At 46.7% G+C, this 15,441-nt stretch overlaps 1 protein-coding gene across 1 annotated transcript; it reads right to left on the bottom strand.

Annotated features, from left to right (window-relative positions):
• Positions 1-4,194: 4,194 nt before the first annotated feature.
• On the bottom strand, positions 4,195-14,916 carry LURAP1 (leucine rich adaptor protein 1). Its single transcript, XM_068962904.1, has 2 exons — positions 14,719-14,916; positions 4,195-4,716 (listed from the first exon to the last, which is right to left on the bottom strand). Exons 1-2 carry the CDS (start codon positions 14,914-14,916, stop codon positions 4,195-4,197), a joined length of 720 nt encoding a protein of 239 aa, XP_068819005.1.
• Positions 14,917-15,441: the final 525 nt, after the last annotated feature.

Consider the following 15,441-nt stretch of genomic DNA (forward strand, 5'->3'; position numbering starts at 1 on the left):
AGAATCTGGGAATAGTTTACCTTATATGGCAAAAACGACTTGGAAAATATGGTTAAAGTAGGGATCTTGAGATGGGGACATGATTCTGTTATCACAGTGGGCCCAATGTAAGCACGAGGATTAATAATCACAATGTAATCCTCCTAATAGGAGACAGGAGAATCAGAGAAAGATGTAAGAACGGAAGTAGAGGTCAGAAAGGCAGAATACTATGTTGCTGGCTTTGAAGATGGAGGAAGGGGCCATGAGTCCAGGAACACAAGCAGCCTCTAGAAGCTAGAAAAGGCAAATAAATGGACTGCCCCCTAGAGTCTCCAGAAGAGGTTACCAACACTTTTTAACTTGACCCAATAAAATTGATTTCAGACCTGTGGCCTCCAGAACTGTAAGATAACACATTTGTGTTGTTTTAAACCATTAAGCTTGTGACAGTTTGTCAGAGCAGCAATAGAAAACATGTACACTGGCCCTGCTGCTGGGCAGCATAACCTGTTCTCCAAGGAGAGTAACGTCTGTGAGAAGGGAATGGGGAATCAGGGAAGACTTCCTGGAAGCCTCTGCAGTCAGACTGATCTAGGTTCATACTATAGTTCATTTATTATCTATCTGTTAATAATGCATTATTTATAGTGTTTCTGAGAATGGAATAGTACTTTAAATTTCCTATTCCTACCTAATTAACCACTTTTTAAATTATAAGTTACATCTCTTCCTGGGTTTACACACATTTATTCCTCTACTCTGGGTGTTACTGAACACCCAGTACATGCCTGGCACCGTGCACAGAGTGAGCCTGAGTCCACTGCAAGCTCCAAACATTTCTCACCTAAGCTGCCACTGAGCTCCCGGTCAGTCCAGTGCTCAAGTTCACTACCCTATCCTAAATGCAGGCTGTCATACCTGAGCAGTCACATGGTCTCACGTCTCCTTGATGGACTCATCCCAGCAGCATCACCTCTTACCCTCTCAGGTGCTGTTTCCACAGCTACCAAGAGCAGTCTTGCCTTTGCCTTGACCCTGACTCTGACAGAAGTCTGCAGCCCACTTAGAGGATAGTACGCTCCCTCTGATCATATTTTCAAGACTCCATTTTCATCTCATTCTTTTTTGTCTTTCTGCACCTCTCTCCCTTTTCATGTCTTCTTCTTTGAGCTCCTAAACAGGTCCTCTTCATAACCGGGAAAAGTCTAAACTAACAGGAGAGCTAAGCTTTAAATAGCCAGTACAGAAGCAGGTAGGAGGGACCAAGGGTGTGTGTTTACCAGCTTCTCCGGGAGTGAAATGAAATCTAAGGTATTGGGACGGGATATCCAGGTTACCTGGAGTTCCCAGGCAGCCCCACTCACCCACCTCTCTAGCCTCTCAATATCCTCAGATGCCTATCCAAACTGAGCTGTAATCCCTTGACTTTGAAGCTCCCAACTCCTCAGAATCCATCTGAATTTATCTCTCACCTGCCATCCCTATCTCCTGCTTCTAATGTCCAGGTCTGTGATGCTGAGTTCTGATCCCATGATGTTGGGCCTACTCACCCTGCCTTCCCAGAAAAATACTTGGTCCAGGACTGATTTTCCTTGTATCCCTGGTCCAGATTAATGCACCCTTTACCCAATTCTGGTCCAAGGGTCTCTTTCCTCAGAGCCTGTGGCTCTTTCTGCAAACACCAAGCTGCCTTTCTAGGACAAGGTAAGAACCTGAGTGTTAAAACAGGGAGAAAATTACCTTCAGATCCTTTGGGCTTGGATGATGTTGACAGGGTACGCTGGGAGGATGGTCTGGCCAAGTGATGAAACTTTGGTGGATGGGCAGGTAGGCAGGTGATATGGGTTCTTAAACCCAGGATCCTCAGAGTTACCACGGGCAAATTTGGGGCACTCTCTGCCTTCTCTAGGCCTGTCTTTCTAACCTGTCTGTGCAATAAGAGGGCTGGTCTTCATTAAGGCTCTATTTGAGCCTGAAGGTTTCACCCAGCTACTCCAGCAATGGTGCATAATGGCCACAAGAGGGCGGACAACGTCTTCAGCTCAGAAGTTTGTAGATTAAATGAACTGGCAAGCTGAAAAAAGGAACACAAGGGTTTCAAAAAGAAAGATAGTTACCCAAAGTCACCACAAAATGGCAACAGGGTCAGGGTACTGGGAAAGGGTACTTGAATTCCCAGCCTAAAGGGAGGTCAGGACCCCCGAGACCAAGAGGGGTGGTAAGGAGAGGGCTGGTGGGCAGCAAAGAAGAGACTTACTTATATTCTTTAGAGATTTCAATCCCTTTGAGAGGAGAGGAGAAAACACGGTCTTGAGCCGCAAATCAAATGTATTGCCCGAAAAGGATCTGGGTGGGGGTTTCGGGACAAGACTTGAGGAGTTTATGGGAACTAGAGATGAACAACTTGGCTTCTGTCCCTTCCCCAGCATAGAATGAAAAGTAGAGAAACTGCAGGAGTTATTCTAGGATTTGAGGAAGATTCCTCAAGCCAAGAAGTGGAGTCGCTTAGTCGTGTCCGACTCTGCGACCCCATGAACTGTAGTCTGCCTGGCTCCTCTGTCCATGGGATTTCCCAGGCAAGAATACTGGAGTGGATTGCCATTTCCTTCTTCAGAGGATCTTCTCAACTCAGGAGGGCACAGCAAATAGGCAAGGATCACCTGATATCCTCTTTTCCTTTTTGCCTTCCAATAATCTATTAATAGTTTCAGGGCCCAGGAAAGACAGGGACCAACATAGGGGCAGCACCCAGGGTTCCAAGGGTTAATTTCCAAGAATTCATACTCTGACGTCAGTCATAGCCCTCATCTCCACCCTCTCCCTGGGCCTGTCCCCTCCCTGGGCCCCAGGTTGGCAGCTTCCCTGAGTCCCTTCTGTGGTGTAACTCACTACGGCCCTGGGACCCAGGACCAGAGCCAGTGCCCCGCTTCCTCTAAGAGAGGAAGGAAAGCAGTCTTTCCCTCCTACTCCCCCGCTCCCAGGATGCGGGCCCTAAAACCAAACAGCTTCAGTCTTTCTCTGCCACGCCCTGCACTGTAACCCAGACAAGAGGATTCCTTGTGTCCCAGCCCCAGGTAGGCACCTTAGTGTCCAAATGGTGGAAGGTCTGGGGCAGGATGGGGGAAGGGGAATCACAGGATCTGAGAAGATATCTCCCCCTTTTGGAGATCCTGGTATACCCCAAGCTTCCCCCTCTGGCTCCCATCAGAAGTTGAAGGACTCATCTGCATATTAAAGGCCTGAGGCCCAGAGTAGAAACTGAGAAGGTGTGGAGACACAAAGGCTGAACCTTCTGGCAGACAGATTTGGAGCCAGAATACAAGAATGGAGGCCACCCAGGGACAGAATAAAACAGGGGACTATGGCAGGGCAGGCCAAACAGACTGTTGAGATCTGTAGGTGGAGGCCCCTGCCAGTTTCCTCCCTAAAAGCAGAGAAACAGGAGTGCAGGCACCAGACAGGCAGGTGGTCAGAGAGGAAGTGAGAATCCCTGGAATAAAATGAGAACTCCCTGTTTAAACAGAAAGAACCTTTCTGAGAAGTGCAAATATCTGAGAAACTTTCCTGCCAAGAGGGTAGTATAGTCCCATTCACAAGAAGGAATGGTAGGGAGAATAAATAATATGGTCTCACTTAGCAGCAGGGGCTCAAATACCCTTATATCTATCATCACTGAAAGACTGGTACAAAGGAAAGGCTAATCCATCCTTGCAGGAAATGACATCACTCACCAGCCAGCAAGGGGTAGCCCTACCAACCCCAAAGGCTTCTGGGAGGGCCAATCCATGGAGGTTTGGCCCTGAATGTCCATGTCCCTCCACAGACCTCCATATTGGCCAAGAGTGAGGCTAAGGCTCCTTGAAGTTGGGTGAGGAAATCGCATCCCAGTCCCTTCATCAGTGATTTCATAGGGATGCTAAACCCTCAAATCCTTACCTAGTTGTGGGGAAAGGAGAAGAGATACTATCACACCTGGAGCCACAGGTCAAGCCTCTAGAGTCCATGTACCTATGGAAATAGCTCTAGGGACCCAATAATTGAAGGTTAAAGGCAGAGCCTCCCCAGGGACCAGAGGGATGGTAAGGCCAGGTTTCATGGTAACTGATTTCAATGCAGCCTCTTCCTAATTCCAGATAGAGGGAGAACAAATTCACGGGAGACCAGGGCCCAGTGATGAAAGAGCCATAGGAGTACGAAAGGGTGGAAGAGTTGTTACAGGAAGGTCACATCATCCTGGCACTGGCCCCAGTACCAGTGGGTCTCGAAGCCCAGCTTGGCACTCTCATCCTCTGGCGGCTCAGGAGGTGCAGCTTGCAGCCCCTCCCCTGGGGGTTTCCACACGGCCCTCAAGCTCCCTAGCCTGGTGGCTGTCAGGTCCACCTCAGTCCTGGCCCTCTCCCCACCAGGTATAACCTTTGCCCAGTCCATCTCGGGGCGGGGAGCCCCAGGGGGGCCGTGTTCATCCACCTCGCTGGGCGCCACTGTGTCCAGGAAGCTGCCGATGGAGACACTGTCCAGCCGGTCAGCGGAGCTTGTGTCTGGCAGGCTGTCCCAGCTGCCTCGCCTTGAGCGGCCTGGGCTCCCGCCTGTCAGGCTATATTGGCTGCTGGTGAGGCTGCTGCAGTGGCTGGTCAATGTCCCCCTCTCCTCCAACAGCCAGCGCACCGCCTCAATGCCCTCGTTCAAGGTCACCAGCTGCTGCAGGATCTTCACGTCGATGGCTCTCAGGCAAGCCTAGGGGAGTGGGAGAAGAAATCAGTCCCAGGTTCTGGGCCATGGGTTTCCCCAGTGTTTCTAGAGGCCTCTACCTTGTAATCCAAACAACTATGCTTGACTTTCAAGAACCATGTAAATAGAATGGTTTGGACTGTAGGCTTTAGAAGCAGAGAGATTGCTGCTTAAAATCTCAGCTCTACAACGGATCCAGCTTTGTGACTGTGGGCAACTTTCTTGCCTTTGTTGGCCCTGGGTTTCCTTGTTTGTGAAATAGGTTTAAATGACTCACCTCACAGGGTGGTTGGGAGAGTTTTGAGATGTTGTCTATTAAGTATGGACCACTGTACCTGGTATAGAGTGATATCTCAATAAATATTAAATATTAAAATCCAATCCTACTGAGACTTAAACTTCACAGATAGGATATTTACTACTGAACCGGTCCAGATTCACCAGTAAGACTTAGAAGCAGTCATCCAAAAAGTTGCCTTAGAGGGGGCCAAGTGTTAATTGGGAAATAGATTGGGCCAAACAGAGGCATGAGCTGGGGGCGTGGCATAAAGAGGATGCTAACCTGGTCCCCAAGTCCCTTTGGGGTGTGGCAGTAGCCACTGTGGGGAAGGAAGGGTTGGCTAGAGCTTCAAAGGGTCAGAATCCTGCTGGCTGGGGATCTGGCACTTCCTTCTACTATATACCAGTCTCCCTGCCTGCACTGAGTGCAAGTCTGACTTACTGGGTAATCTCTAGGGTCCTTTCCAGCTCAGATGCACTGAGTTATCTTCCCCAAGCACAAGTCTGAACTTGTCCCTCCCTTGCTCAAGAACCTTTGAGGGCTTTGCACTGCTCTCAGAAAAGAGAATATTGAAATATTTTAGCAGCAGGTATTCAAAAGCCTGTCATTATATGGCTCATGCTCATCCCTCTAACTTCATCTCTACCATATTGCCATGGGAATTCCAGGTCCTGCCACACATAACTTTTAAAATTTCATTTCATTTAGCTTCACTTTTAATAAAAGTAACAGATGTATATAGATTGAAGAAGCAAATAGTTCTGTAAGATTTGTTAAGAAAAGTAACAGTTTCCCCATCCTAAATCCCACTTGCCAAAGACAACTACTATTAATTTTTTAGCTGTTTACTTTGTTGCGTGTGTGCCCAGTCACTTCAGTTGTGTCCAATTCTGTGCGACGCTATGGAATGCAGCCAGGCTCCCCTGTCCATGGGACTCTCCAGGCAAGAATACTAGAGTGGGTTGCCACGCCCCCCTCCAAGGGATCTTCCCAACCCAGCGATCAAACCCATGTCTGTCTCCAGCATTGCAGGTGGTTTCTTTCCTGCTGAGCCACCAAGGAGGCCCATTTATTTTGGTACTTACCTTCCAATTTCTAAATAACTGCTTACTGATTTTTAAGTATTTTCTATTGACTTTGTATATAATAGAAGGTTAAGGATTTAACTCTTTCATCCTACTCCCTATATCTCTGTCATAGTCACACCCTGCCCATTTTATTACAACGTATGTAATAAAATTAATCATTCAGCATTTACCTTATTAGAATTTGGAAATGCTACTCACAGCTAAGCCATGTGATTTACTGTGGTTACTTTTCCATTTTTTTTGTACAACTTTAAGTTTTCCTTTTTAGATAATAATTATTATCCTTATTATTACTACTACTACCACAACTATTTTCTTAGTTTGGTATATTGTTATCAGTAAGTCATCCCTAAACTCTCTCCCAGTAGTCTAAATTTCCTTCTCACAGCTTTATTTTTTTTAACTGAAGTATAAATGCTTTACAATGTTGTGTAAGCTTCCGCTGTACAACAAAGTGAAACAGCTATATGTATATATAGATCCCCTTCCTCCTGAGCACCCCCCCACCCCCTACCCCATCCCTCTAGCTCATCATAGAGCACTGAGTTGAGCTCCTTGTGATATACAGCACCTTCCCACTAGCTGTCTATTAGACACATTATATATATTGGAGAAGGAAATGGCAACCCACTCCAGTTCTTGCCTGGAGAATCCCAGAGACAGGGGAGCCTGGTGGGCTGCCCTCTCTGGGGTTGCACAGAGTCGGACATGACTGAAGCAACTTAGCAGCAGCAGCAGCAGTGTATATATATCAGTTCAGTTCAGTTTCCCAGTCATGTCCGACTCTTTGCGACCCCATGAATTGCAGCACGCCAGGCCTCCCTGTCCATCACCAACTCCCAGAGCCCACCCAAACCCATGTCCATTGAGTCGGTGATGCCATCCAACCATCTCATCCTCTGTTGTCCCCTTCTCCTCCTGCCCCCAATCTTTCCCAGCATCAGGGTCTTTTCAAATAAGTCATTTCTTTGCATCAGGTGGCCAAAGTATTGGAGTTTCAGCTTCAACATCAGTCCTTCCAATGAACACCCAGGACTGATCTCCTTTAGGATGGACTGGTTAGATCTCCTTGCAGTCCAAGGGACTCTCAAGAGTCTTCTCCAACACCACAGTTCAAAAGCATCAATTCTTTGGTGCTCAGCATTTTTTATAGTCCAACTCTCACATCCATACATGACCACTGGAAAAACCATAGCCTTGACTAGACGGACCTTTGTTGACAAAGTAATGTCTCTGCTTTTTAATATGTTGTCTAGGTTGGTCATAACTTTCCTTCCAAGGAGTAAGCTTCTTTTATATATATCAGTACTACTCTCTCGATTGATTCCACCCTCCCCAAGACTTTTAAACATATCACATGTTCTATCTATTCCCTCCTCTTCGAGGCAGTTTCTGACCTGTTCCAATCTGTCCCTGCTGCACAACTATCCTCCAGAGATCTATCTCCCTTCACTATCATCTTGGGGATTCCCTTTGCCTCTCTCTTGAGTTGGATCCCAATTCCTGGATCCCACATCTTTTTTTATTGATTTACTCCTTAATGTATGTGTGGTGCTTTTCCTCCAGCAGCTTCCCAAGAAAAGTCTGCATAGACTATACCTGCATAGGAGGTATATTTGTTGAAGCTTCACATGTTTTAAAACATTGTTATTCATTCCTCACACTATTGACTGATTAGCTGAGCATAGAAATCTAGGTTGAAAATAGTTTTTTGTCAGAATTTAAAGCATTGTTCCATCATCTTCTAATTTTCAGTGCTTCATTTTAAAAGTCTGATGCCGTTCTGCTTTATTGTATGTGACCACTTTCTCACTCTTTCTAAAAGTTTTTAGGACCTTCTCATGATCCCCAGTGTCCTAAATTATCACAGTGATTTACCATTGTGTGATTCTGCTTTCATCCACTGAACTGGTCATTTGTTGGGCACCTTTAATCTATAGGCTCATGTCCTCCAGTTCTGGGAGATTTTAATTATTTCATTGATGATTATATATATATATATGAAAAATACATATATATGAAAAAACATATGTATATATATGAAAGCGTGAAAGTGTTTAGTCGCTCACTTATGTCCGACTCTTTGCGACCCCATGGGCTGTAGCCTGCCAGGTTCCTCTGTCCATGCAATTCTCCAGGCAAGAGTACCGGAGTCGGTTGCCATTTCCTTCACGAGGGGGTCTTCCCGACCCAGGGATCAAACTTGGATCTCCCACATTGCAGGCAGATTCTTAATTGTCTAAGCCTGTGCACCTATACACACACACATACACACACACACACACACACACACATTTTTGTTTTTCCTGGAAATATCTTTATTTGGATAGAAGGTACCCTGAATGGATCCTCTATTTTTCCTCTCTTCCTCCTCTTCCTATGTGTATTCTAGTTTGTGAAATATTTCAACAGTATCAACTCTTCTATTGAGTTTTTCATTTTTTCCTATCATGTTTTTATTTTCAAGAGTTGTTTCTAGATCTTGGATTTTTCTTCTTCTTCTTCTTCTTTTTCTTTTTAGTTTTGGCATGCAGGATCTTTTACTTGCAGCATGCAGAATCTTTAGATGTGGCATGCAGAATGTTTAGTGGGATCTAGTTCCCTGACCAGGGATTGAACCCGAGTCCTCTGCACTGGGAGTGCAGAGTCTTAGCCACTGAACCACCAGGGAAGTCCTTACATGTTTCCTTTTATAACTTTCCATTTTTCTTCATGACTGTAATATTATCTCTTTAAGGATATAATTAATGATTAAGTTCTTATCTCTCTGAATATCTCTATTTAAGTTTTTTGTTTTTTGTTTTTTTTCTGTTCAAGTCTATATAGTTAAAGGGTTTCACCAGTCTTACAATCTTAAGCTGCTGCTCACACTTCAGACTGGTCTCTAAAAAAGCTGATTGGAAACTCTGTGCCAGAAGCTTGCCAACCCTGAACCTAAGAGTTATTCAGAGGCTGTTCAATTGGGTAACATAGGTAGTATCTTGTGTGTGTGTGTGTGTGTGTGTGTGTGTGTGTGTTTCTCTTGGGTTCATAAGATTCACTATATTATACCCATTTAGAGAATATAATGTAAGCAAAGCTGCCATTATTCTGGGAGCCAAGTCCTGACTAGGAGGCTAGGAGGGGTATTACATAACATTTGGTATATTTTAATTTAACCCTTCTTGCTCTCAGACTCTGCTTGGTGTCTCCCAATCTGGAGACTTTTGGTTTTATTATTTTTTAAATATATATTACTTGATAAGTATTTATTAAACTATTCAGGAAATAAATGCTTCACTCAAACCAACAATGATAAGCCAGAAATAAGACCGAGTATTTGTACACTGAGAAAAATATAGCCACTGGAATTAAACAGTCCTAGACTCAAATTCCGGTTTTGCCACTAATGAGCCATATGAAATGGGAATATATATTTCCTTTAAGCCATCATTTCTTCATGGTAAAAGAGGATACTCTCTAAAGGTTTATTAAGAAGTAGAAGGAACAGTCACAGGCATGGCATACTGTCTGACAAGTATTCACTAATCAATAAAAGGCACCTATACCTATTATTATAAGTAACTTATCTACTATGGCATAAGCACAGAAAATTTTGTACCTGAAATTATTTGTGTTTTTGGAAGATTATCCCAACTTGAATTCAATTAAACAAATGATTATTGGGTACCTGGATCTTCTAGTAATTACACAAAGACAACCCAGATAGCATATTAAAAAACAGAGACATTACTTTGCTAACAAATGTCCGTCTAGTCAAAGTTATGGTCTTTCCAGTAGTCATATATAGATGTGAGATTTGGATTATAAAGAAAGCTGAGCACCGAAGAATTGATGGTTTTGAACTGTGGTGTTGGAGAAGACTCTTGAGAGTCTTCTTGGACTGCAAGATAATCCAACCAGTCCATCCTAAAGGAAATCAGTCCTGAATGTTCATTGGAAGGACTGATGCTGAAGCCAAGTTCCAATACTTTGGCCACGATGCGAAGAGCTGACTCATTTGAAAAGACCCTGATGCTGGGAAAGACTGAAGGCAGGAGGAGAAGGGGATGACAGAGGATGAGATGGTTGGATGGCATCACTGACTCAATGGACATGAGTTTGAGTAAACTCTGGGAGTTGGTGATGAACAGGGAGGCCCGGTGTGCTGCAGTCCATGAGGTCACAAAGAGCTGGACACAACTGAGCGACTGAACTGAACACAAAGATAATGGAGAAACTCTCCCTACTTAACAGAAGCTTACAGTTTCAATTAGGAGATCTGGACATAAATAACTGAAGTACCATATACTATACTGACTATTCATGATACAAGATAAAAGAGATTATATTCAATTATTTCATGCTGGGGACAAATAGATTAAAGGGGAAACCATTTAGTCCATGACCAAACTAAATGCATTAAACAAAACTTCTCATACTAAAAATGCTTCTCCTGCTTCATTTTCTCCTCCCTTCCTTCCTCTTTCCTCCCTTCTTCCATCCCTCCCTCCTTCCCTTTCTTCCTGCTTTCCAGCCTTCTGCCCTTCCCCTTCTTCCCTTCCTTCTGTTCCCTTCTTTCCAAAACGTACATTTCCAGTCTTCTGCGATGATAAAGGAGTAGTGGGCAATTAGTTGCCCAGTTGTGAAGGGAATCTTAAAGAGTATGATTCTTAGACATTCATCAACCCATTTGTGTTCAGCTCCATTTGTACCCTCAGTTCCAGAAATATCTGAGCACAGCTCCTGAGACCTTTGAGGTGCTAAATGGATTGCTTTTCTGCTTTCTGTATTGCTGGCTTGGAATTCAGCTTTTTTCAAGACTACTTAGTTACTACTCTTCCTTCTGCTTTCAGCTTCCAGATTTTATTTCTATCACCTTCTCTCCTGTTCTTGTCCTAATGGCTTCATGGCTTTAAAAATAAGCTCTTTACTAGCTTTTAATGGAGTTTCAAGAGGGAATGGAAGTAAATGCATGTATTTAACGTGCCATCTTGAACTGGAATTCCCATTGACTATATTCAAGGCCCAACTCAAATGTTGCCTCCTCTAGAAAGTCTTCCCCATACTTCTTCAAGATGAAATTAAGCCATTCAGTCGTGGAACAATATTTATTGAGTGTTTTTTATAGGCATGGCATTTTGTAGATAAAGCAAGAAAAGACACCATTTCTTGCCCTGGGAGTTCACAGTCTAGTAGATAAGATAAGACAAAGATACAAACACTTAAATTTCAGAGCAGGAAATGCCAGGGGACATAAATGCTACACAGAGAGCTGTGGGTACCCAGAGGACTACAACCTAACCAGGGGAGTAAGGAAATGCTTCCTAGAATAAAGGACAGGAACTGAGACTTGAAAGTCAAGTGAGCCTTAGCCAGGCAAAGCAATGGAGAGCCATTCTAACCAGAGGAAATAGCTTGCATCTCCAATTCAGTTGTGCCTTCCCAGAACACAAATCTGACCATGTCACTCTACAGTGAAAACTTCCAGGAAGTGCTCTGTGGGTTCCAGCACCTGTGCCAGTGGCTAGTCTGTTTCTCCCCTAACCTAGACTGTGAGCTCCCTGAGAGCAGCAGGTCCCACCCAGTTCATTTATGGTGCTTAGACTAGGACTGGGTAGGTCGGCTTCAGTGCTATGATTCTCTGGCCTTTACTTTCTTTGGTGTCTTTGCTGGTCTCCGGGTTTGGGGGCTGGGTTTTATCACTGGTGAGAAACGAATCTGAGCAGCAGATCTTACAGTCCTGTGACAGTGGGATTCCCTGACTGTGACAGCACAACTGCTCAGAATAGAAGAAAGCAAGGCTTTCTTGCCAGAAAAAGAAACACTCATGTCACACCAATCTCTCTGGAAACAGAAAGGGGATAAATCACACAGAAAAGATGCAGCCTCAGAGGCCACTCCAACCCAGTTCTCTTCCCAGAGGAATTCAGGTTCTCCATTCCTCCCTTAACAAGCATATGTCAGATGCTCTGACCAGCCCTAAGGTCACAAGTGCAGCTCACTCACAGGCTCAATCTCAATCAAGTCCAGGCACAAAAACCCAGAGATCTGAGTCTTAGCTCCCTGGTTTGAGACTGAGATTCCCAGACTATTGTTACCCTTGGCCCGCCCCCCTACCCTGCCTCTAGAAGTAGGAAAACTGAGGCCAAAGAGAGTCAGGGCTCTGCTCAAAATCACAAAAGAATCAGGAGCAAAGCCAGGACTTGAACCCATGCCTTCTCTCTCTTTGCCTAAAGCTTTTTCTCAAACTGTTCTGTGGGGGTGGGTTGCCATAGCAACAGTTCTGTGGGTGGGAGGATTAAGTATGGGAGGTTGCCATTGTTTTCCCTTCCCACAGATCCCAGAGTCTGTCTGGTTCACTCAACTTTTAAGTAGGGGAGGGAAGTGGCCAAGAGGCAGGGATGACCTTGGCCTCAAGGGCAGGCCTGCCCACTCCCTGCAGGAAAGCTGGGTGAGGGGCAGTTGAAGGACACTACTTACAGGGCTTGGACTAGTTCTGCCACAAGTGGCTCCAGGGGAACCCCCTCCCCACAAATGCCCCACCCCTTGCCCTCCCCAGTGCAGAGTACATAGAGACCAAAGGCACCTTTGCAGAGGAGGGGAAAGGAATGGAGCAGGGCACTTGGGGAACCTCTCCCTGAGCAGGACCAGAAGGCTCCCTCCCTTGTGTCTTTCATAGGGAGCCTTGGGCCCCAGGCCGGGCTGGGTCAGGAATGCAGAAAGACCCAAACAAAAGTGAAACATATCCTTTCAAGTTTACCGATAGGTAATCTCCACCAGGGCTTCCCAGGTGGTGCCAGTGATAAAGAATCCACCTGGCAATGCAGGAGACTGAGGAGTCCCCAGTTCGATCCCTGGGTCAGGAAGATCTCCTGGAGGAGGGCATGGCAAGCCACTCCAGTATTCTTGCCTGGAGAATCACATGGACAGAGGAGGCTGGCAGGCTACAGTCCATGGGGTCACAAAGAGTCGGACACGACTGACTTGACTTAGCACACACGCAATCTCCACCAAAGACAGGAAAGAGTTAAAAGCCAGAGAGACCAGCCATGGCTCCTCCCCGTGCGAGCTCAGGCAAGCCCCTCAGCACCTGCAAGCCTGTTTCCTCTGTGAGAGGGGAAAAGGATAACTGCTTTTCTCCCTCCAGTGACATAAAAGACATTTAGTGCATCTGGCACAAAGCAGGTCTCAATACTGAAAATGCAAAGTGCAGGCAAATCATCTGAATTCAAAACTTGGCTATACTTTCTACTTTTTGTCTGACTTTGGACAGCTACTTAGCCTCTCTGTGCCTCAGTTTCTTCATCTATAAAATATCCCTTACCTAATAAGTTTCCATGAGAACTAGGAGCCTATCTTGTAAAATGTTCAGCATGATTCCTGGCACATGCACTTGGTGAAAGTTAGTTTCCAAAGCAAGACATTCTAAGTTAGCTCTTTCTCTGCCCTGAGCTAAAGTTTGTAGAGTGAGGCAAAGCCAGACCCCTCCCTTAGGTGGGCACAGTTACAACCCTACTGGGGAGAATCTGGCAATAGCTTCCAATCTTCAAGGCCAAATGCACACATGGCATTCAAATCCTTCCCCCAGGGAGCCTTCCCTGACTGCTCTGCCCACGAAACTCTCCTCCCATCCTTTCAGGAAGTCCCAAGACCTCCCTCCCAACGTCTCCCTGCATACACATACACACACACACACACCTCAGCATGGCACACACACCCCTCAGCATCACACACACACACACACCCCTCAGCATGGCACAGAACTGGGCACAGTGGGGCTCCAGGAAGACCTATTAGCTGACACACTCACTGTGGGCTCCTGGTTCTAGGCCAGAAGGTAGCTGGCAATTCCTCAGTTCCCTAGAATTGGTTGCAAAGTGGTGGCAGGTGTAGATTACCCCTTTCACCGGAACCAGGGCCCTAGGGAGCCTGGGAGGCCCCAACTGCCCTTTTGGCTCTGAATCTAGAGCAGCAACAGGGAAGGGGCTGGGTGCTGGTTTCCTCCTCTTCTCCCCAAGGAAGTGCAGATGAGATGCAAATCTCCAGTGTACTTGGGGGCTGGCAGGAAGGAGACAGGGTCTGAGGAGGTGAGGTCAACACGCTGGTGCTGCTCCTCCGTGTCTGCTAAGCTCCTACGAACTTTCAAATATTGTCCGTGGGTGTGGGGGATGCTAGGGAAAGAGGATGTTTTTAGTGGCCCTAGTCCAGGCAGTTTTCACGCAAATCTCTTCTGTGCAGAGTGTTGGGGTGGATACTGGAGCCACAGAGGAACAAACCCCGGTCCCAGTTTGGAGGAGGAGAAAAAAACTGTTGCCCTGTAATGGTGGCTAGGGGGAAAGGAGGAGCTAGATTTGTGCCGTCCTAGGTTCTCAGGGCTTTCCAACCCGTACCTCTCCCCTCCCAATTATTTGGCAAAAAAAAAAAAAAAACCTTACCAAATCCTGCACCTCCCATCCGGAGTCAATACTCCACTCACCCTTGGTGGGGAAGGCAATTAATGGACCCCAAGGATTAAAGATTGATCTGGTAGGAATCCTGAGGAGTTAGACAGGTGGTTTTAACTCTCTCCTCCCCAGCCCAACTCTGGGTACGCGAGTCCATCCTTTCCGGCCCCACGCTGGAGACTCCGTCCCGCTGGCCCGTGCAGCCCCCACTCACCAGCTCCATCCTCAGCGCCATGATCTTGTCCCCTAGGCTGTGGCCCGTGCTAGGGGCCCCGGAGAGCAGCAGAGCGCCAGAGGTTCCTGGCTCCCACTCGCCTCGCAGCCCGCGGAGCAGCCCTTCAGGGGTCTTCCTGCCCACCTTGCCCTCCACGTCTCGCAGGTCAGGCGTCTGGGACTCCGCAGTCCCCTCCATGCGGGCCTAAGCCTGAACGGGGTTGGACAACCGGACGCCGGGATCCCGCTCCCGGCGCGGGGGGGGGGGGTCCTCCTTTTTCGGCTGCTAGTGCCGGGCGGAACCGGTGGGTCCCCGCCCGCACTCTGTCGCGGAGGGAGGAGGGCGCCGTAACACTCAGAAAAGCGGCGCAGAGCTCGGTATGTGTGTGTTGAGTGTGGATCTTCGGGTGCTGCGCATACACCTCTGGCTCCGGAATGGGTGAGGCTGGGTGATGCTGAGTATGCACCTGAAGGCAACTCAGCGCCTTCTCCCGACTGTGGCGCTGAGTCCAGCCAGGCACTCAGCAAGCGCCCAATGAATGTTTGCTGAAGGAAGGTTAAGCACCCTCAGTTAGGGAGGTGGGATTTTAAGGAAGAGTGCTAACAGAGCTACAGAGGGTTTTGGAAGCCTTCTTGGAGTAGATTCTTTCCCGTCTGAGCCACCAGGGAAGTCCCTGGAGTAGAGGAGCTGGGTCTAAAACAGTGGTTGGAATTTAACTAGCCA

The sequence above is a fragment of the Capricornis sumatraensis genome, chromosome 2 (genome assembly GCF_032405125.1).
Source record: "Capricornis sumatraensis isolate serow.1 chromosome 2, serow.2, whole genome shotgun sequence".
Taxonomy (NCBI): Eukaryota; Metazoa; Chordata; class Mammalia; order Artiodactyla; family Bovidae; genus Capricornis; species Capricornis sumatraensis.